The sequence below is a fragment of the Phascolarctos cinereus genome, unplaced genomic scaffold (assembly GCF_003287225.1).
Source record: "Phascolarctos cinereus isolate Bilbo 61053 unplaced genomic scaffold, phaCin_HiC Scaffold_31;HRSCAF=540, whole genome shotgun sequence".
Taxonomy (NCBI): Eukaryota; Metazoa; Chordata; class Mammalia; order Diprotodontia; family Phascolarctidae; genus Phascolarctos; species Phascolarctos cinereus.
The window spans coordinates 21,019-44,014 of NW_027555647.1; the positions used below are offsets into that span (position 1 = coordinate 21,019).

A 22,996-nucleotide genomic window follows, 5' to 3' on the forward strand; every position below is an offset into this window, starting at 1 on the left:
GGACCCCAAGCTTGGGTACCTGTTGTACCATGCTACATCCAGGCTATCTTTGATGATTCATCTGTCAGATACCCTTAGCCCCCAAGTGGAGTAACTTGATATAAGATTTGTAAATTTGTTTCATAAAAATGCTTCTATACTTCTCACTAAAAATACAGAAGGGGTGGGGGGGAGTCTCTTCTTCATGAGTTTAGCAGGCAGCTTTGAATAGTGATAATCTTCAGGTGCTCCCAAACCCCACTGTCTCTGGTTCTGTAACTCCTTCTGAAACTATAGCTTCTCTCCATCATTAAGTGGGATGGGATAAGAGTGCAGATAAGTCTGTGGGTCGTTTCCCAGCTTTGTAGAGGTAGTCTTGGAATGACAACATCTGAGTACTGCAAGGGCTGTTCTGGTCCATTTCTTTTGTTGTTGTTCAGTTGTGTCTGCTTCTTTGTGACCCCATAGAACATAGCATGGGAGGCCCGTCTATCCTCCATTGTCTCTCAAAGTCTGTGCAAGTTCATGTTCGTCGTTTCCATGACACTATCTATCCGTCTCATCCTCCGTCATCCTCTTCTCTTTTTGCCTTCAGTCTTTCCCGGCATCAGGGTCTTTTTCCCATCCTCTAATTATATGGACAAAGTGTTTAAGCTCCAGCTTCAGTATCTGACCTTCCAGTGACTAGCCTGAATTAATTTCTTTAAGTATTGACTGATGTGATCTCCTGGCTCTCCAAGGGACTCTGAAAAGTCCTCTCTAGGACCACGATTCAAAAGCTTTGATTCTGTAGCACTCAGTCCCACTCTCACAGCCATACATAGCTGCTGGAAAAGTCATAGCTTTGACTGTATGGACCTTTGTTGTCAAGGTGATATCAGTGCTTTTTACTAAATGCTGACCAGATTTGCCATAGCTTTCCTTCCAAGGAACAAGTATCTTTTAATTTCATGGCTGTAGTCACTGTCTGCAGTGACCTTTGAGTCCAAGAATATGAAATCTGACACTGCCTCCATTTCTTCCTCCTTTATGTGCCAGGAAGTGATGGGTCCAGTTGCCAAGACCTTAAGTTGTTTTGAGCCAGCTTTTAAACTCTTCTTTCAACCACAACAAGCAGCTTCTTAAATTCTTCTTCACTTTTTGCCACCAGAGTGGTATCATCTGCATATCTAAGATTGTTGCTATTTCTTTCAGCAACCTGAATTCCAGCTTTTAATTCATTTGGCTTGACATTTTACGTGATGTAGTATGCATGTAAGTTATATAAATAAGGTGACAACATACAGCCTTATTGTACTCCTTTTGTAATCTTAAAACCAATCAGTTGTTCCATGTTCATTTCTTTTTTTTAACAATTTTGTTAATTTATTTTGATTTATCAACAATCACTTCCATATGCTTTAAATTTTAAAAAAAAGTTTAAAATTTTTCTTCCCCTTCCTCCCCACCACCCTCTTCGAGACAGCACACAATCTCATATTGGCTATACCTTTACATTCCTATTAGACATGTTTTCACATTAGTGAAGTTGTAAGTAAAAATTAAAACAAGCAGCAGGAACCATTAGAAAGAGGAAAGAAAACTCTACAGAAGAGGAAAAAAAATGATAGCGATTCAACTTCCATAGTTCTTTCTTTGGATGTGGATAGCATTTTACATCACGAGGCCTCTGGAGGTGTCTTACATCTTTGTATTGCTGAGAAGGGTTAAGTATATCAATGTGAGTCATCGTACAACATGTCTGTTGTTATGTACAATGTTCTCTTGGCTCTGCTCACTTCACTCAGCATGAGACCATACAAGTCTCCAGGTTTTTCTAAAGCCTGCCTGCTCATCATTTCTTGTAGCACAATAGTATTCCATTACATTTGTATACCACAACTTGCTCAGCCATTCCCCAATTGATGGGCATCCTCTCAATTTCCAATTCTTTGCCAACAAAAAGAGCTGCTCTGAATATTTTTGTACATGTGGGTCCTTTTCCCATGTTCATCCCTAACATTTGCATACATGTGCCTCAGGAGGCAAGTAAGATGATCTGGCATTCCCATCTCTTTGAAGACTTGCCACATTTTGTTGTGATCCTCACAGTGAAAGGCTTTAGTGTAGTCGGTGAAGCAGAAGTAGATGGTTTTTTTCAGAAGTCCCTTGCTTTCTCCATAATCCAGTGAATATTGGCAATTTGGTCTCTAGTTCCCTGCCTCTTTGAAAACCAGCCTGCTTTTCTGGTAATTCTCAGTTCACATATTGCTGAAGCCTAGCTTGCAGAATCTTAAGCATTACCTTGCTGGCATGTCAAGTGAGCACAATTATTCAGTGATTTGAACTTTTCTTGGCCATGGCCCTTCTTTAGCATTGGGACATAAACTGATCTTTTCCAGTCCAGTGGACTGGAAAACACTGTTGTGTTTTCCAAATTTGCTGAATTGGATTGAAGCACTTTAACACCATCATCTTTTAGGGTTTTAAGTATCTCAGCTGGAGTTCGGTCACCTATTAGAATAGCCTCATTGTCACTAATACTTCCTAAGGCTCACTTGACTTCATTGTCCAGGATATCTGGCTTTAGGTCAGTAACCATACCAAAGAGTGAAAATTTTTCTTCTATACTTCTTTTGTGTGTTTTGAATGCCTCTTCTGCTTTTGTTAAATCCCTGCCATTTTTTTTTATCGTGCTCATTTTCACATGAACTTTCTCTTGCGATGTCTAATTTTCTTGAATAAATATCTTGTCTTTCCCATTCTGTTATTTTCTTCTGTTTCATTGCCCTGCTCATTTAAGAAAACCTTCTTATGTCTCCTTGTTCTTCTCTACAATTCTGCATGCAGTTGGGTGTCTCTTTCTCTTTCTCCTTTCCTTCTTACCTCAGGTATTTGTAAAGCCTCATCAGACAGCCATTTGTTTTCTTGCTCTTCTTTTTCTTTTGGATGTTTTTTGTTGCTGCTTCGTGTACAATATTGTAAACCTCTGTCCATAGTTCTTCAGGCACTCTACCTACCAGATCTAATCCCTTAAATCTATTCATCACCTCCACTTCATATTCATAAGGGATGTTATTTAACTCATACCTACATGATCTGAGGGTTTTCCTGATCTTCTTCAATTCAAGTCTGTATTTTGCAATAAGAAGCTCATGATCTGAGCCTCAGGTGACCCAGTCTTGTTTTAGCTGACTGCATAGAGCTTCTCCAGTTTGGGCTGCAAAGTATATAATCGATCTGATTTCTGTATTGATCATCTGGTGATTTCCACGTGTAGAATCACCTTTTAGGGTGTTAAAAAGAATGTTTGTTATGAGCAGTGACTTCTCTTGACAAAACTCTATTAGTCTCTGCCCTGCTTCCTTTTCTACTCCCAGGCCAAACCTGCCTGTTATTGCAATTATCTTTTGATTTCCTACTTTAGCATTCCAATCCTCTATAATGCATGTGAGATCTGTTTTTGGTGTTATTTGTAGAAGATGTTGTAGGTCTTCATAGAACTGATCAACTCTGCAGGAGCAGATATTCCAGGCAATATCGCCTTTTACACCTGGTCCCATTACCCTATCTACATGTCCCCAACACATAATGTAGTCATAGTAATACACCCAGATAGTGATACATAAGCACACATACTCACACATACACACTACTTATATACACTTGCATATGACTCGGTACAACCACACAGGTTGGATTGTGGGGCAAATTCCTGGCCGGGGAGATCCTGCAAAGATAGACTTCACTGCCTACAAGAGTGGTCAGGAACCTATGACATGAGACAAAAATAGCATTATAAAGAAAGCCATCCCCCTCACCCTCGGTATGAAAAAGGTTTATGCCAGAAGGTAAACCCCAGGCCAACTTCCATGAGGTTGTGCATACTTTAGAGTTACTGGGGGAAGGAGATGCCACTAGTCCCAGCACAGAGTAGGTCTATGGAACATTGATTATTCCAGATCTTTTGGCCACGAAGTGGGGAAAAACCTTTATTCCTGAATTAGCTGAAGACAGAGAGCAGGTTTTACAAAAAGGACTTGGCAGTAACTAGTAGGATAATATAGAAAAGAGAATTACTGAGTTTACTTTGCATGCAGATCTACTAAGATCTTCAAAATGTATTTACAGAGGACATCACAGCTGTCAGGGCTAACTTTCTCCATCCAGAACTCACTCCCATCTAGTCTTTCTCATCCATTCTTCCTAACCTATCATTCCCTTTGTTAAAGAGGGCCTAAAGCCAGCATTCTCTTAGTTTAGGTCTACTCTTCTGACAAATAAGTTCAAGAAATCACAAGTTATTAAACAGTTAACAAAAGGGGGTTTACTTTTCCCTAACACAGCAAAAATATGCAGCAGGGATTCAGTGGTAATTAGCTTCTCTGGAAATGCCTTCCCTCCCATCTCTATATGGAAATGCATTTGGTCAACAATGGGGCAGAGTGTAGTGACTTTGACGGTCTTCAGAAATCTACAAAGTTAGATGGGCCGTAGCCCCACCAGAGTGGGACCTTGAAAAAAGTTATTTATTTTATTTTTAAATTATGGAGTAAAACAAGCATTTCCATAACATAGTAAGATAAAAGATGATTGTACATGAAACTGCAAATTGTTTATGTAGAACTTGCTATTCCTTTTAAATATAGAAAAAAGTTATCATGCAAATTTCTTTTTTTTCCCTTTTTTATCTCAGTGTGGACTTTTTATACCCTTAGATAACCAGGGCAGCATGGGCCAATCAGGCCTGTGGACAGCTTAAGTCTCCTTTCGTAGGCGTAACCCCAATCCCAACATCCAATGGTATGATACTCTCTCCTTATTGGTGGAAATCAATGTCGCCCACCTGCAGAAGAGCAGAGTAGAATTGGTGGGAATGGGAGATAAGAGAGCTCTGGAGTTATCTTCAGCTGTTTCTAGTGTGCTGTTTATTTGAGTTTTCTTTGAGTTGCTGAGTCTCTTTGGACTTTGGGGATTTCTGGCTTCTAGCTTCAAATGGCAAGATGCCAATCTCACGTCACCTGGTTGTTAAAGGAAAAAACTCTGAGAAGAAGCTGACAAGAACAGAGCAGGCAGTCTCCATAATGTCCCTATAGCTAGTTTATTAAGCAAGAGACTTTGGGGAACTGGCCGCTGGGTGAGAAGTAGGACTGTATGGTACAAGGGCTGTTCTACACAGGTAGCGTGGGGATGGCATTGTATGGCTTGAAGGGGGGCAGAATAGACATCTCTAGTCCTTCCTCTTCTCACCTTCTTTAAGGGATGCTGTAATTGCTGCCAGCAAGAGAATCCAGAGGTTAGAGATGACACCACTCTTTTCTCCTCAGAGAGGGGGGACTGGGCTAGAATTATATCTATCTGTTCCGTTAAACATTGTTAGTCTAGGGGGTGTGATGTGCAGGTTCAGGCTAGCTTCTGATGGCTGTTTCATTAGTGAGTGAAGCAAGATCCCGTGATTTCTATCTAAAGCTTGACTCCTACACACACACAGCAAAAATCAAAGAAACCCATTTATCCAAATCATAGCAAAACAGAAACCAGAGAAAGTGTATATAGGAGAACATATACCAGATAATATAGAGTGAAGGAGCTCTCCTATTGGAAGTGAGCTAATTCAGCTTAACCAAGAGAGAGAGAGTCCTCGATCTCACCCAAGGGAAGTTCCCTGAAGTCTGATCCCAAAGCATTCTTTGGGACTGGTAGCCAGGAATATCAATGCCTGGAAGTCATGACTGGCCTTCTGACCCAGAGAGAAACTGGGTGGTAAGGCTTCCTTTCCTGTTGTATAGCTCCACATGACCTTGCCACACTGATAGCCATCTGTTCCCCTTCTGGCTTGGCTATCACACACAATCTGACTGACCTGTGAAAGGTTTAGTGTTCTGTAGTAGTAAGGGAAAAGCAGACATCAGCTGAAATGGCTACGATGTCTTACAGGAAGACCCTACTAAAGGGTACAGTTCTTAAATGGCACTGAGCACATTCACAATGGTCACTCCTTGCTGAATGGTCCTAGACAGTTTACTCTCTAATCTTCCAGGGGTAGGGGTTGGTTGCCAAGCAGCCACCATCTCCAGAAATATCACCAAAAGCACTAGCAGAGGCACCGAGGCCAGTCCTGGCTCACATTCTTCTGCACTGCTGATGCTCGGTTTCAATGAGATTACTCCATTGCAGTCCAGCCCAAGTGTTCTAACTCTTCTGGGCTGTGCCTGACTCAGGTCAACCCCTTGGTAGTTTAGGTTCAATATTGGAATTAAATGAGACATTCAACAATTAACAAAGGCAGATTTACTTAGCCATAGCTAGGTGAAGATATTCAACAAGGGTGGATATCAGGACACTGAAAGCTGATTTCACTGAGTGACATTCCTCTGCCTCTGAGTCGCCCACAGTGGTTTTCCAGTCAAACCTCAGAGAATAATTGGAGCTCTTCCTGGTTGTTTCATGCTCAGGGACGAGGAAGTGAGGTCAACAGCCTGAACCTTTGGGCTCTGCCACCTATGTGACCGTGGGCATTACTGGCCTTTCCCAGCCTCATTTTTCTCATCTGTAAAATGTACTAGATAACCTTTAAGGTCCCTTTTAAGTCTATGAGTCCTATTGAATTAGATCTCAGGATCGCAGAATGAAAGGAGGCTGTGGCTACAGCTTCCTCCTAGGTCATTCTAAGCCAATAGTTAGGCACCCCTAAGGGTTCCCTTTGTCCTGTCTCTAACACCCCTTCCCCAAGTGCATCCAAGTTCTTCAGCCTTTGAGAGGAGGAGAAATTGAGATTGTTTGCTCCATTTGGCCAATCACTGAGTTAATCAGTTCCTCTAAGGTTGAAGACAGGGAGGACTGGAGTTGAGTGTGAAGGTCCTGAAGTTCTAATTGAATTACCTGGATTTGTGTTAGCACTTGGTCTTGGAGGTGTTTTTCCATGCTTTAAAGGAGAGGATCATTTGGGAGCTTATGTTTTTCCCCACACCTACCTCATGAGGTTGTTGTAAAGATGACTGAGGTAATATTTGTAAAGTGCTTAGCACAGTACCTAGCACACAGTAGGTGCTCCTGCTTGTTTCCTGCCTCCCTTCCATGCTCAGTATATGTTTCAAGGCCACCAGTTCTTGGTTGAGCACAAAAGAAGAAAGAGGCAGTGATTGAGATAAGAGCTGAGATTCCTCTGCAAGCAGCCTTGATCCATGGATCTTTCCCAGAACACAGAGTGACCATGAGGATAAGAGCCTTGGTATTTGTTACAAATGTGGTTATGTGGGGTGAGCATAAAAGGAGCTGGAAACTCTGGGGTTCACTGCTTTGTCTAGGGAAGCATTCCATGTCAAGCCTGAGGGACTCTGAGAATCCCAGTCATGACAGCAGGTGATGAGGTAGGGAAAGGTGAATGGAAAAGAGAAGGGAAATCACAGTGTTGAGGGATTAATGTGATTGAAGAGAAAGTTGTGTTAATAAGTGTGATGAATGTTGCTGAGATTCAGTAACTCCCTTAGAACTGCCCCAGTATCATACCCTCCTACCTTTGCAGTGTAGCCTTTGCAATAGAGTAAAGTATTTAAAGATATGTCATCTGGAACTTGGCTCAATTCTAGAAGCTGAAGGCTTGGAAGGCAAATGAAGAAATGAATGGGGAGAAAGCTGAAAGGGTTCTTTGGAGCTGGAGACACAACAGGGGCCACGAAGGAGTGGAGTTATCCAGGAGAGCTGAGCCATGTGAGTGGGCAGGTTGAATGTTCTAACTGTGTGTCATGGTTCCAAGGAAACCACTGGGGAGCAGCAGGGTAAAGTTTTTTTGTTTCTTTGTTTTGTTTTGAAGTTCAAGTTTAGGGGGAGTGTTCTGTGGAGGAGAAACTTAGAGACTGAGCCTGTCATGTGGTCTTTGGTAAAACATGACTGACATCTCAAGTGCAAGGGAAGCAGCAGCCCATAATAGCAAAGGATAAAATCACCAGAATTGAAGTTAGAAGTCACTACTTTGAGTTTTCACTCTGCCACAGATGAGGTATATATAACGTTGTGATAGGGTGCTTGGGTGCCTGTGTTTGGACCTCAGTTTCTCCCTAGCCTCAGAAACACTATCCCTGGCAGTTCCTCCCCCCCCCCCCCGTCCCCCATCCCCAGCCCAAGGACAGTGTGCCTAGCAATTACTCATTAGTGAGCCCTAGCAAGATCTTTCTCTCTCTCCTGGTGCACTTACTAATTGGACCTGAAGGAATTATTAGTTTGAACTGGCTTTGCACTGGGTCATAAAAATATTCTTACCCACTAGACTATCTATACTATGACCCTATCTCATTATCCAGCTCCTGGACTCCTCATTATCTGTATTTTAGACCTAAGACACATATATACTCCCTACATCTATCTTGTCAAAGAAGACATTGATTGATGGAAATTGGGCGATTCTCAGTTGCCCCTGAGTGCTAGTTAACTTAGTGAAGTAGCAGGCCTAAAACCATACCTCCATGTGCCCCTGTTGTGGGCTTTTCCTAGTGACCTCTGGTAAAACACCTGCACAGTAGATACAAAAAGTACATGTTCCTTTAAGAACTGACTACTCCTTAACCACTCCCTAATCCAACCTGAATTACTGAGTTAGCATATTTGGCCCATGTTTCACTATATTTTATCTTATATAAACTTTCACTCTACCCCTCTAAAGTCCCAGGTTCCTTAAGAATCTTTGCCTGCTGAAAAGCATAACAGTAAATCTTTGCCAACTTGGCTCAAAAAATGCTTGAGTCTGTGAATTCATTCCAGAGGACCCTGTCCTTCAGTCTGTTCTTTGAGGGGTCTCAACCTCTCAGACCTCAACACTTGGGTTTTATCTCTCTAATAAACTGTAATATGTGCTTCACCTGCCTCACAGGGATATTACACAACTCAAGTGATATTAATGGTTGTGAAAAACCTCTGTAACCATAAATACCAAAGACTATTTTGATGATTCTATAAGTCCCTTGACACTAATGGCTTTGCAAATGATAAGAATAGGATAGCAATAACAACAATAATGTAGATATTGCAGGGCAGCATTGTATTTCCCTGCAGTCAGGGGACATGTTTGCTGTGGTTGGTATGGAATTCTCAGTGGCCAGGATATTCTGAGGGGAAATGTACCCTGTGAGTGGCAATGTACCCTAAAATAATCCTACCCTTGGTCATCCTTAGGTCTAGAGTAGGTTTGGGCAAAATTTTCTAGTCCCCAAATCCTGTAATGTAGAAATGGAGAAGAAGGGAAGTCTGGCAGATAAGCTATCTCTTACTGATGGATGGCAGGGGAAGAGAATCACAGATAGGTCTGATTTCTTAGAATAGTTAGGTAATATGGGACATTAGTGATCATGGAAGTAAGGTGGCCACAATGGTCCAATAGAGGGTACAGGATACCAGGAAAGGACCCTGAAAACCATTGCCCTGGGGTTGCTCTGATGAGAGCAAAGAGCTGAAAGAAGCAGGTTGCCCTGACCCTAAGGTAAAGTCAGCTCCTTCCCAATTCTTTAGGAGACATCATGTAGTCAGGAAGCTGTTCTGAATCCTGGCTCTGCAAATCACTGATTTGGTGGTCTTAGGGAAGCTACCTCACTCTCTGTTCTCAGCATCGTTATCTACCAAGTGCTGACACTTCATAAGGCTTTTGTGAGGATAAAAGGATATTAAGGTGTGAGGAAGCCTTTAGAAAAAAAAAGGCAGAAAGCAATATGCAAATATTAGGGGTGAATATTATCTGGACATGGGTCAGTACTGGTCCTGGGCTCTAGAGGAGATGCATTCCATCATTGGTGACCAGAGTGGTTCTGCATCAACCCCACTTCCAAGGCTCCTGCCTGAAAGATGAAAGCTTCAGGAGACAGTCAGCTGTCTGCTTAGTACGTGCTCCATGATGTTCCCAAGGGGCCTTGGGTTAATCCAACAGAAATGTTTCGTCCTTTTATCCTCAAGTTCCTGCCATAGTCTGGGACTATTCTACACCATCAACTGCAGATTCTGTGTGTACATAAGCATATGCCTGTGTATATGTAGAAAAAGAGAAAGATCTCAGTGTTATACGTATTTGCATATGTGAATTCTCTGTTTTACTGTAACTGAATGGGGAGAAAAGTTCCACCCCGAGGGAACCAACCCCTAAATGTCAGAAGTCAGCAATGACCACAGTGATGTCTTTTCTAAAGTGCTTTCTCTTCTCTCTTCCCTCCTCCCTCCTCCCTCCTCCCTCTTTCATCCTTCATGCAGTCCTCTCTCTCCTCTGTGTATGCAGCCAGAAGCTCCGTTGAGGTGCTGGGTGAGCACCTACATTGTGGGAGAACAGTGTCCTTGGAATATCAATAAAAAGAATGCCATAATAGTAAGAAACATAAAAATAATAATTATATATTCAGTTTGCATAGCAAGTAATGGTTTACAAGGCAATTTGCATACATAATCTCACATCAACAAAGCCCAGGCCTCTGTTCTTCCACTCACTAACTGAGGATTTGGCACTTCTTTCCTTGGCAGTATTACAAATGATATTCTTGTCTCCTTGTAGGGTTCCACCTACAGGTTTTCTTCAGCTGTGAGTTTTCATACTGAGGTCATTACCACCTGTGGCCTTTGGATCTGGATCTAGAAAGAGAAGGCATCTATGTGGGTGCTAGGCTACTGGAAGATGTTGAGGCTAGAGAGAGGTAAGGGCAGCAGAGATGCTAGAGATTAGGGAAGATTCCTCCCATTGACCCTGCGGTGGCCATTGATATAATGGTGAGATCTGAACCAGTGAAATAATCAGATATGTCTCAGAATAACTTGGTATGTTTCACCTATCTACCTCGATGGGTATCAGAATTTCCTGAAAAGTCTCCAGGTAGGAGGCAAGTCAGTGCAAGGATTTTCATGTGTAATTGAGAAAGACTTCTGGGACAGGAGGAGCACTGAGCAGATTTGAAGACTCCAAGAACAGGATGTGATATAGAGAGTTGAGGAGGTGTTTTGTTTAACCTTGACCCACCTGCCACCCTAGGAGGACAGAAAGTATATTATATGCTTTCTTCCCTATGTTCTCCACCCCACCCCACACCCATTTATCCCCCAGATTAAATTATATAACAAGGAATGACAAAAGCAACCTTGGAGAGACAGATACAATGCAACCTGAGGAGCTTAGCATGTGGCTATGGGGATATGGAGAGAGGTTGGTCCTACCTCTTAACCATGGTGATATGAGGGTATCACGAAACAATAATGTGCATCAGATCTTGGGGCACCAAATATGGAAGCCACCTTCTGTCCAGCTTTTTTGAGTAATTGTCAAATGCCAGAAGCATGGGGGTCCATTAGTGCTCAGGGCCAAGAGTTACTGCCCCAGTTTTCCAAAGCCTAGGGACAGTTCTGCATTTCCTGAAAAGTCTGTGTCAGGGAATTTGGGACTAGAGAAATGCTTTTGCTTACCTTCTTTTCAGGGTCAATGTGATCTAAGGAGGGCTGGAAATTACTGTAGGTGGAATCCATGTAAAGAGAATCTTCTGGTTCTAGAGGGAGGGAGAACAGAGAGGAAGGTGGCGTGGTTGGGAAGGTAGACTTTTATTTCACATTTTCTCTTCCCCCAACCTGCTCAGTGCTTTGCACTACCACTTTCTTGCTGTCTTGGAAGCTGTGTGGGGCCCAGCGTTTTAGAATGGGGAACTGCCTTTCCTCCCTCAAAGTCCTCTGACATTCCTTACAAGTGCCTCCCTGTAGCCACTAAGAACCCAAAGAAGGCTGCTGTACCTTCACAGATGTCAAAGCCTGTATTCTGAAAGCTCCCAGGAGCTGGTCCTCCATCCTCTTCATGCCATTTATACACTTGATCCAGCCTGGCCTTCTGCCTGTTGACAAAAATGCCAGAGTGACCCCCCACCCCTATCCGAACTGAGGGCTCAGCACAATGCCCATAACATTCAGACGAGCTACGTTTTGGGGAGATGGCCTGAAGAGCATCCAGTCTATCTGTGACTTCCTTCAGATCATCTTTCCTCCCAACCCTCAATGGCCATCCTGAAGATATGAAGAATTACAAAGGCCAAAGATTACAACCTGGAATGTAAGAAGGAGAGGTAGACAGAAAAACCTGGAAAGACCTACATGGTCTGATGCTGAGTGAAGTGAGCAGAACCCAGAGGACTTTGTACACAATAACAGCCACGTTATGCAATGACTAGGATTGTTAAACTGAACCCTTCTCAGCATTACAAGCATGTAAGACATCTCCAGAGGCCTTGGGATGGAAAATGCTGTCCACATGCAACGAAAGACCTGTGGAAGTCGAATTGCTATTACTTATTTTTACTTTCTGTTGAGTTTTGTTTCATCTTTCTGATGGTTCCTCCTATTGGTTTTAATATTTACTTACAACGTCACTAATGTGAAAATATGTTCAATAGGAATGTAAATGTAAAACCTATATCAGATTGTTCGCCGTGTTGGGGAGGGTGGGGGGGGAAGGGGGAGAAAAATTTTCAACTCAAAAGCATATGGAAGTGATTGTTGATAAATCAATAAATTAATCTAAAAAAACCAACCAACAAGTAGAGGTAGAGATGGCTCACCTTTGGATCTTCCTCCGGGACATGTACATGAAGACAGAGAGGGCAACGATGGTGAGCACCAGCACTGCCCCTAAGGTGCCCACTAACCCATACACCAGGTTCTTACTGGTGCTGAAGTCACAGGTTTCTCCCCAGTACCAGTGTGTATCTGTTGTGAAACAGCTGTTGAATGATAGTAAAGGTAGGAGAGAAAGAAGATTTTAGTCAAGATCATGGACACTTTCTTCTAACTCTACCCAATCTCCAGCACTGGCCCTTTGATCCCATGGAGAAAGGACTGTGAAGAGGGTAAAGATGTGTGCAGGTTGTAGGAACTAGGATATAGGAGATAGGGGTCTGGTCAAGGGGCCCCAGGAGAAGGAAATGTGAGCTGGATGGGGATGGAGTCCAGCTTCAAGGAAAATGGGCCTAGAACTATCTGGGAGCTATGATTTTGTGTGTTAGGGTATGACTACTTGTGATACAGGAGGGTTCCGAAGCTAATGCAGTAGTTTACAGCTTAACCCAATGCACAGGACTTATTGATCATAGAGATGAGAAAAGAGGCTTAGACAGGTTAAATGTGTACTCAGAGCCACTCAAAAAGGTCATAGTAGACTCAAAACTGAATTCGTATAATCTAATTCCAGCTCCAGGGGTATTTCTGCATGCACATGGATGCCCAAAATGAGGGAGAGCACTTAGGAATGACCGGACACCTTAGAGGCATTGCTTGGCCTCCAAGAGGTGTCATGTGATTCTCTTGCCCTCCCTCTTGTAAACACAATCAGGTCAGCAACCACAGTATAAAGGCCAGTTTTGGAATACTAACCTAGAAGTTCTGTGTACTTTTGACTTAATCTGTCTATAAGTCTATAGTCTATAAGCAACCTCAGAATGGGAGAGAAGCTAGTGCCTTCATAATGATTATCCACCTCTGCTTCCCCAGGTCAGGTATGCTGCCCCGTGAGTGTTGTAACAGTGTTTCCTGTTCCCAGAGTTTGTTCCCTGTCAGCTCCATGTGCAAGGGTGAGGGTAGGGAATTGCTCCAACTGAAGTGTACCCATAGTCCTCATCACATGTTAAGAATTCATCACTAATCACTCTTTCAACCTCTAACTCATCTTCAGATACCCCAGCACAATGTATCCAGACAAAACTCTATTTTCATTTTTCCCATGTATCTACCACCACATGAGGGACACCCTCCCCAACCCTCTACATCAATCCTGCTCTTCCCCTCTTCAAATCTGCTCAGTGCTCCTTCCCTTCCCAGAAGTCTTCTTCAGTTACACATGCTAGTCCTTCCATTGACTTGCCCCCTGCCTGGGGTCTTTTCAGGAAAGATGCAGTCAGGGGCATTGTGAGGCTCAAATAAGATAATGGATGTAGAGCACTTCACAAACCCCAAAGCACCATCTAAATGCCTTAATAGTATTATTGGTTTCCAGGCTGGGATGCCTTCTTTCCCTGAGCCTTCTACTGCCCTCTTGCTGAGTTCAAACAGTGTTTATAGAGCAATACTAAAGTGCACTGGGAAATGAGTTTAACAACTTGGCTGTCTGGGTGGAAAAGTATGCACACACACACTTAAGTTAAATCTGCATTATTAGCACTTTCTTCAGTCTAGAGAACCCACAAAACAAGAAATCAAGCCCTAATTTGTATGTGGCATTGCCATTTCTGAGGTATGATTGCTCACACTGAAAACTGGAGCAAGTTACACCAGTTTGAGCTGGCTCCTGGCACACCCCTGGCAGCAACTGATAATTTCTTTGCTTTTATGTTAGGATGATTTGGGTTTTGTGCTTTTTTCTTCTTTGTGTGGGTGTGTGCTCCTTCACATTTGGATGGTGGCTACCATATTCCTTCCATTCAGACTGGGAGCTCTCCAAGAGCTGTCCAAGAGAGTGAACATGGTTTTCTTTGTCAGCTCCCTGAGGGCAGGGGCCAAGTCAGATGGCAGGCAGTGAGAGGGCACTCTTACCAGTAAGAGGCTAGGATTGTTATAGATGTGACCACAGGGTTTAAGCCTGCCTAGATCAAGACCTGCTCCTCTGGAGGGATAGGGGGAAATGTGGTTCAGGGATGCAGTCCGGGGAGGGCCCAGATGGGCCTAGGAGAAGGAAGGAGGCTATTAGGAGGGCCTGGGAACTCACAAGCATCGAGGCCCTATCCGAGACCCACTCTGCTGGAACAGACACTTTCCCTGGTTGCAGTCCAGTGATGAGTTGAAGCCTTGCATGCATCTGTTAATACACTCTGGTGTTTCGTCCTTGTAGTCAATGTAGAAGAATTCCTTAAATTCTCCAGCAGTCTCTTGGCATTCCACTAAGGGAGAAAGTCAAGGGAATAAATAGTACAAAGGAAGAACTCTTCACCCAGGGTGGGCTCCAGAGCTTACCCCAACCCCTGCCCCACTTCTGCTTTAGGTTTACATACCCAGAGGATCATAGGAAACTATAAGCTCATCCACTGATGTCTCGTTGGGGTTGAAACATAATATTTCTGTGAAAGAGTAAAACCAAGAGTAAATCTCCCCTTGTCTCAGGGCTTTTCTGTTGAAGGCTTCCTCTCCAAGAGTGGGGGATAAGCCAGACCCTCAGGCTTCAGATACTCAGCCCTTTGAAATTCTTTCCTTCCCTGAATTTTTTCCCATTTCCATTTCTATTTCCATTTCCAGTTGTGCTCAGAAGCATTTTTTCCTGCTTAGTGAGCTCCACCAGCCTTTTTCCACAAGCCCACCTCATCGTGGCACTGTGGCTACCGAGAGTCTCCTGCAAGAAGCTGGTTTTTTGATAGTTGGGCTATAATATCTCTGAATCTACACCTTTTCTTTATCTTAAGGGGAGCTTAGCATAGAGTTTTGGGCCTCAAGTTAGGAAGTCCTGGGCTTAACTCTTGACTCAGATGCTTACTAGCTGTCTGATCCTGGGCAAGTCACTTACTCTCTGCCTCAGTTTCCTCATCTGTAAAGTGGGGGTAATGATAGCACCTGCCTCCCAGGGTTATTGTGAGGATCAAATGAAATATTTGTAATGTGCTTAGCACAGTGCGTGGCATATGATAGGTGCCTAATAAATGCTTGTTCCTTCCTTCCCACATTTCTGATTGTCATTTCCTCAAAGTAGGTGAGCCCCGATTTGGGTATAGACCTCTCCAGTTGGGACTTTATCTGCCTTGGGTTCTGTCGTCTTACCCCTTCTCCCTCAGATGAGAGAGAGAGAGGCAGGGTCATGCAAAAGTGATAGTTTGAGACAATGAGCTCCCTGCAAGATCTCTTCCTTCCTTGTGTCTCAGGAGATTCAATACAATTTAACAGACATTTATTAATTGCCTACTGTGTACAAAAGGATAGATGATATGGTAGAAAGGCTAAAGGACTGAGGTGGGAGTTAGGAAGACCTGGGTTCAAATCCAGCCATACTTGATGTGAGGCCACAAGCAAGTCACTTAACTTCTCAGTGGCCGAGGCAAGTCTAAGACTTTATCACAAAGGAGATGAGAATCTGTATTGGTGGAGTTAGGTTCCACACTGGAAGTTCCCTGACACTGATGAAATCCTAGGTCTGCACCCAAAAGAAAATGGGAAGAACATTGAGCTGAGGTGCTGGGGAAGATGCCACCCTCCTGGAATTTACAGTGGTAGAAAAATAAAAACACAGAGATATGGCAAACACTTAATTTGTGATAGCCCGTTATTAGAGAGGCCTTATGTCTTCAAGGCCTGAGGTGGGGGTAGGAGGGGGAGAGGTGGTTAGGTACAAGGAACCCAAGGGCAGGTTTTCCCAGGGAAGTGGCTTTTGAATTGGCTTTTAAAGGAGGGGTAAAAATTCACCAAATACAAAGGGAGAGGGAAGACATCACAGACACGGGGACTGACCCTGGGGGAACAAAGGCAAGTGTAGAGGCAGTTTATGCATCGTGTATGTAGAGGGAGGTAATAAGAGAAAAACTTGAGCAGGGGTGAGATGGGGCACTTACCTGTGCAGTTTGTGTCTCCTTGCTCAATGATTACTGTTGTAATTGTTTCCTCTACCTTCTTTGCACTAGTCTCCAATTCTGTCATGTAATCTGGGGTGAAACTTGTTGACAGGATCACATCATACTCCACCAGTATACTGCCATTTCTGAGAAGAGAAGAGACAAGGTCATCTCATGATCTTCTCAATGCCTGAGTAGGGTTGGTAACCAGGCCAACCTAACAACCACATTGAATGTCTACTCTTAACAAACCCTCTTCCCTCTAGAGGAAACTCCCTTCATGGAGATAGGGGACAACCTGGAACATCCTTTATCCAGGTGTCATTCAGAATTCAGACTCATAGCCACACCTTTCTTGGCCTTCCTCATCCTCCACTCCTCATTCTCACTTACCCCAGTTGCCAAATGTTGTTGTTTCTTTTTCTCCAGCATCTCTTTGGTATACCCCCTTCACTCTCGTAATACAGCCACGGCCTGAGCTCAGACCTTTATCACCTCTAGCCTAGACTATTGCAATAGCCTTCTAACTGGTCTCCTTGCTTCACATCTCTCCCCATTCCAATCCATTCTCCACAGAACTGTCAGAATGATTTGCCTAAAATAAAATTCTGACCATGTCACCTCCCTACACGATAAACTGTAGTGACTCTATTTAACCCTAGAATGAAATAATGAATTCGTGTTTGGCATTTAAAGGTCATTACAACCTGATCCTTCCTATCTTTCTAGTCTTCTTACACGTTGCTTCTACTTTTTACATCATGTATACGAATGTACGTGAACTGCACATTCCAACCATGTACAGGCCTTCTTGCTGTTCCTTAAACACACACTCCATCTCCCATGAATAGGACTTTGCTCTGCTGTCCCCGGTGCCTAGAATGCTCCTCTGCTTCATCTCTTCCTCTTAGAATCCCTGTTTTCCTTCAAAACTCAAACACTACCTTCTGTTGGAGGCATCCCCTGTTCTCCCTTCTCTCTCATGCATCTTCAGCTGCTAGTGATTTCTTCTCCAAGGTTACCTTGGTCTACTCTTACATTTATCTTAGATTTACGTATTGCTCTAGATGTTGTAGAAGCCCACGAGAAGGCAGGGGCTATTGTGCTTTTTCTTTGTATTCTCAGCAAGCACAGTGTGGTCTTGTTGACTGATTGATTTATCCTTGAAGGATGTTGAGGTGAGGAAGGTGAATACTCCCGACTAATAGGGCACCCATACCATCTAACTTCCCACTCTACATGGCTCTGGTTCTCCAAAGATGGCAGAGACTTACGAAAGCTTCTTGATCTCCACACCAACATAGTGAGAGACGTTTTGGAAAATGGTATCCATCTGAAAGGCAAAGAGGTCACTGGGTTATCTAAATAGTCAAAATCATGGTATTCTTTAGCCCCACTCCCTTTCTGTCACTCCCCCTCTCTAAAATAGCCCTTCCTCTTAGCAGAGGCCTATGAGAATCAACCTGTGTGAAAGTAGACTCTGGACAGAAAGTGTTTAAAGCACAGAAGTACCATAGAGGACATGGGAGAGCAATGTCTCCATGGAAGGGTTAGGCAGATGCTGCCATTACCTAACCTAATGTCCTCCCTTTATTCTTGTGATGTCCCTGAGTTCAGCTGACCTCCTCAAGGGCTACCACCTGTGTGTTTCAAGAATGGAGCTCCCAGAGCCAGCAGTGGGGAGGCCTGGAAAGGATGAGTGAGTCAGGAAAACCGAAACAAGCCAGGACTAGTTTGCTATTCCACTGTCCACTGATTCCTTCATGAGGTGAGAATCCAGGTCTCTTCCAGAAGAGGAATATACTCCAGCTCCATCCCAATTACCATTCATGTTGTCCAATATCAGCTAGGCTCTCCTGCAGCAAGCAGTTGTTCCCCCCCATAATTAATTCCGTATCTTAATTTCCACAGAAGCTTTTCCAAACCTTCTGTTCCCTCCTCAAGTCTCCCACATATACACCTCTCTTGATCACTGTTAGCTGAGCCTTTATTGAGAAAATGTAGGCCATTCTCTGTGAGCTTCCTCTTTCCCTTGATCTTCATCTCAAAACTAGATATCACCTCCTACTCTCTCCTTCTTTCTCCATATTCTCTGACACAGAAGTGGCCTTTCTGCCTGCGAAGGCCAGCTTCTTTCCTTGTATACCTCATTCTATCACATCTCAGTTTCTCCAGTAAATTATATCCTCAATCATCTATCTCCTCACTCTCTCACAAATCTCCAACCTCTCTTTATCTACTGATTTCTCTGTTTTTTTAAAAACAAAAAACAGCTTTTACTAGACTCTACTGTCCCATCAAACTACCTTCTTATAGTTCTCTTCCCTTTCTGTCAAACTCTTTCAAAAATGTTTTTACACCTGCTGCTGCCTCAGTCCTCAGCCCTTTTCAGTCTGGCTTCCAACCTCATTATTCAACTGAAACTACCCTCTCAAAAATCACTAGGTCTCTCTAAATTGCCAAATCTGTGGTCTTTTTTCAACGTCCTCCTTCTTTTTGACCTATCTGCTGCATTTGACACAGTTGACCACCCTCCCCTGGGAGGCTCTCTCCTGTATAGGGTTTCATTACATTATTCTCCTTGCTTCTACTGTCTGACTATCCCTTCAGTCTCCATTGCTAGCCACCTCTCTTCCAAACTTCCCTATTTCTGTTGAAGACACCACCATTCTTCTAGTCCCCCCAGTTTCATAACCTTGACATTATCCACGACCCCTCATTCTCCATCAACTGATATATTTCATCTTTTGCCAAACCTTCTCTTTGTCAGGTCTCTCACAACTGTCTGTCCCAAACATTACTGTCAAAGTAATTTTCCTTAAGCATAGATCTGACCTTTGTACTCAGTCAACCCCAGTACCTTTTGATTGCCTCTAGGATAAAATATCAACTCCTCTGTTTCACTTTGAAAACCCTTCACAACCTGGTTCCAATTAATATTTCAGTATCTTTGAACATTCCTTCTCTTTCTGTTGTTGTTTAGTTGTTTTTCAGTTGTGTTCTACTCTTCTTGACCCCATTTGGGTTTCCTTAGCAAAGACATTGGAATGATTTGCCATTTCCTTCTCCAGTGCATTTTACAGTTGAGGAAACTGAGGAAAACAGTGTTAAGTGACTTGCCCAGGATGATACAACTAGTGTGTGAGTCCAGATTTGAAGTTAGGAAGATCAGGCCCAGTACTCTATCCACTGTGCCACCTGGCAGCCCTTGCCTTCCCACATTCTGCTATGTAACCAAATGGAATTTGTCCCTGTTCCTCACACATGACACTTCATTTCCCATCTCCTCTGCACTGGTCATTCTCCTATTCCTGGAAAGCACTACCTCCTGGCCTTCAGCTTACAAAGTCTCTTCCTTTAAAGCCCTATGTGACCCCTCCTTCCCAATTGCTGCTAATCCTCTTCCTCCTCCCAAACTACTTCATAGTTAATTGGCACATTGTAGGCAGTTAATAAATGTTTGTTGATTGATTCAAAAATTCAGATAATTTGGAGGATTCTTATTTTCTAAATGTTAAGAGGGAAAAGACAACTTATAAGGGAAAAAGCATCAAGATATGATGGAATTAAAAGAGATAAACAACTGCTGAATTAAAACTGAGTGTGCATACTCGAAGGAATGGGCCTTCATTTGCCAGTCTTCCTCTCCCACCACCCCATCTTACACTAGTACTCTCCCATGCCTAGCACATAGTAGTATATGATTGTTGATTAACTGAGAAAATTCAGATAATTTGGAAGATTCTTGTTTTCTGAATAAGGAAGAAAAGACAGCTTGTAGGAGGGAAAGCAGTGAAATATACCAGAATTATTAACAATAAATGAACAATAAGAAGGAAGTTTTATATATATTATCTCATTTGACTCTCCAAATAACCTTGTAAGCTATAATAATAACAATAATAATAGTTAGGATTTAGATAGCATTTTAAGGTTTACCAAGCACTTTCCAAATATTATCTTACTTGTCTTCACAACAACTCTGGGAGGTAAGTGAGGAATCTATGGAATGTATTATAGATGAGGAAAGCTGAAGCTGAGACAGGTTAAGTGCTTTGCCCAGGGTCGCAGAACTAGTATCTGAAGCCAGATTTGAACGCAGGTCTTCCTGACTCCAGGTGCAAACTGGCAGTCATAAAAGTGAAGTGACTTGTCCAGGTAAAATGGCTTATAAGTTGTCAGGACAGTTCTCTAAATCATCCTACTCCTGCTGCAGACCTCCTCCCACTATTCAGTTTTAGTTGAAATGGTAAGATTGAGACACAGGAGCAGAGTGAAAGACACTAAGAGATGGAGGCAGAGAATCTAATGGATAAAGCACTGACCTGGGTGTTATGGGAGTCCTGGTTCGAATTTTTGTTTCTGCCATTAACTGGTTATGTAACCTTAGGCAAGTGACTTAACTTAAGTAAGTCACTTAACTCTTCTGGATCCCCTCTATGAAATCAGGGAATGTAGTAGATGACCTCTAAGGTTCCTGCCAAATCCGGTGGTCTTATGACCCATTGATCCTATACCTGTGTTTTGAACAGTTCAGCGAAACTCTTGTAGGCATCCGAAGATGTGTTTTCTAAGTCCTTTGTAAATTCCATATTGGTCACAGTCACTTTCACTCCCACGGTAGCATTGACCTCTTCTGGAGGAGTTCCTGGTGGAAATGGACTTGATTATGAGCATACAAATCATTCAGAATGAACCCTCTCTATCCCCCGTGCTTTGTGACCTTCCACCTTGTCCCTGAGGATTGTTCGGGTACCTTTCGTCCCCTTTCACTCCCCTATACTCACCTCAGCTGTTGATGAAGCTATGCTCAGAGCCCTGAGACCCAGAGATGTTTGGCTTACCTATGGGAAGGCTGTCTGAAACCAATTCACACTTAGTGCCATAGAAGAGGACACTGCAGATGCATTTGATTCCATCCCAGGTGCCCCCATTCTCGCACACAATGTCCTTCTCCTCACATTGCTCTCCATTGTAACCAGTGGGACAGATGCAAGAGTTTCCACTCCAACTACCTCCATTTAAGCATATCACTGAAAGAAGTAAGATACTCAATGCAGTATGGAGAGGGGGAGAAGTGGAGGAAAGAAAGTGGTAGGAGAACAAAGCAAAAGGTTTGGGAGAGAAAAAAATGAGTTTTTAGGGGAAGAGAAAAGTGAAGAGACCAGAGAAAGAGATGCAGACTGTGTGAGACTTCGACATGGAGAGAGAGGGTCAAAGATATTTTGCCTGGACTCACTCCCATTTCCTTATACTCACTTTATACTTTCCCAGAATCACTTTCCAGTGATTCTGAACCCCTAGCTATTGATGTACACATCACCATCTCCCCATCCCTTAAACCCCAGATGTGTCTGCTCCTTCCACTGTCCTGAAGAATGCTTCCTTCGTAACTAATAAAGTTTCCTTAACCTTAAATTTCTTCCTTTTCCAGTCATCTCTTTTTCTGGACTTATGACACAACTTCCTCCTGATAACACCACTTTCCACCATTTCCAGTACTCACATAAAGAGTCCTCCTCATTTTCTTTCATTCATATATATTCCCTCAGTATCTCCCCCTTTACTCCAGTCTCAGATAAAGAGGTGGTCCTCTTTACCAGAATCAATCCTCTGTCCCCTCCCAACTTCTGTAGCAGATTAGCCCTATCTTCCTCCTCCTCCTCCTTCTCTTCCCTTCCTTCCCCCTCACCCCCATTCTTTTTCTTAAATCTCCAATGTCTCTTTCCTTGTTATCTTCAAAGAGGCCTTTGTCTCCCTGATCCTTAAAAAACTCTCACTTGATGCTACCATTCCAACTAGCTATTGTCCTGTAATTTTTCTCCCCTTCATGGCTAAACTCTTGGAGCCTCTGCTTCCTCTTGTCTCATGCTCTGCAATCTAGCTTCTGACCTCATGATTCAACTGAAACCATCCTCTCCAGTGTTACCAGTATTCCCCCAAATCTGATGGCCTTTTCTCAACTTTATTTTTCTTAACATTTTTTGTAGCATTTGACACTGTTGGTCACTCTCTCCTGGGTTTTCATGATGCTGTTCTGTTAGACCACTGTTCAGTCTGATTTGCTGGCTCTTCTCAGGCTTCATCTTCATCAGTGTTAGGCTCACTAACATGAATGTCCCCCAAGGCATTACAGTAGGCTCTCATCTCTTTTCGCTTTACACCATCTTGATTTCATCAGCTCCTGTGTGTTCAAAAATTATTTCCATAGAGTGATTTGCAAATCTGTATAACCAACTGTACAGCCCCTCAGCTACATGCCTGTTTGACAGCTGCTTTTAGGACCTCTCAAAATAGATGCCCCATAATTATCTCAAACTCAGTATTTCAACACAGAACTCATTATTGTTTCCCCAAAACTCTTTCCTTTTCTAAATGTCTGTATTACCATTGAGGCCCCACCATCTTCCCAGTCACTCAGGCTCAATATATCATCCTTGACTCTTGGCTATTGTACACCCACGTAGCGAATCCCTGGCTAAATCTCGTTTCCACCTTCACTTCATCTCTAACCT

At 43.1% G+C, this 22,996-nt stretch overlaps 1 protein-coding gene across 2 annotated transcripts; it reads right to left on the reverse strand.

Annotated features, from left to right (window-relative positions):
* Positions 1-10,310: 10,310 nt before the first annotated feature.
* On the reverse strand, positions 10,311-22,136 carry LOC110203948 (mucin-17-like). Of its 2 annotated transcripts, XM_078150565.1 has the most exons (9): positions 20,999-22,136; positions 17,756-17,814; positions 16,482-16,627; positions 14,940-15,005; positions 14,657-14,828; positions 12,519-12,680; positions 11,701-11,798; positions 11,383-11,462; positions 10,311-10,560 (listed from the first exon to the last, which is right to left on the reverse strand). In XM_078150565.1, the coding sequence occupies exons 1-9, from the start codon at positions 21,071-21,073 to the stop codon at positions 10,519-10,521; spliced, it is 900 nt and encodes a 299-aa protein (XP_078006691.1). In that variant the 5' UTR covers positions 21,074-22,136; the 3' UTR covers positions 10,311-10,518. The 2 variants fall into 2 exon arrangements, with proteins under 2 accessions (XP_078006691.1, XP_078006690.1); XM_078150564.1 differs by lacking the exon at positions 10,311-10,560 and having other exon boundaries at positions 11,017-11,462.
* Positions 22,137-22,996: the final 860 nt, after the last annotated feature.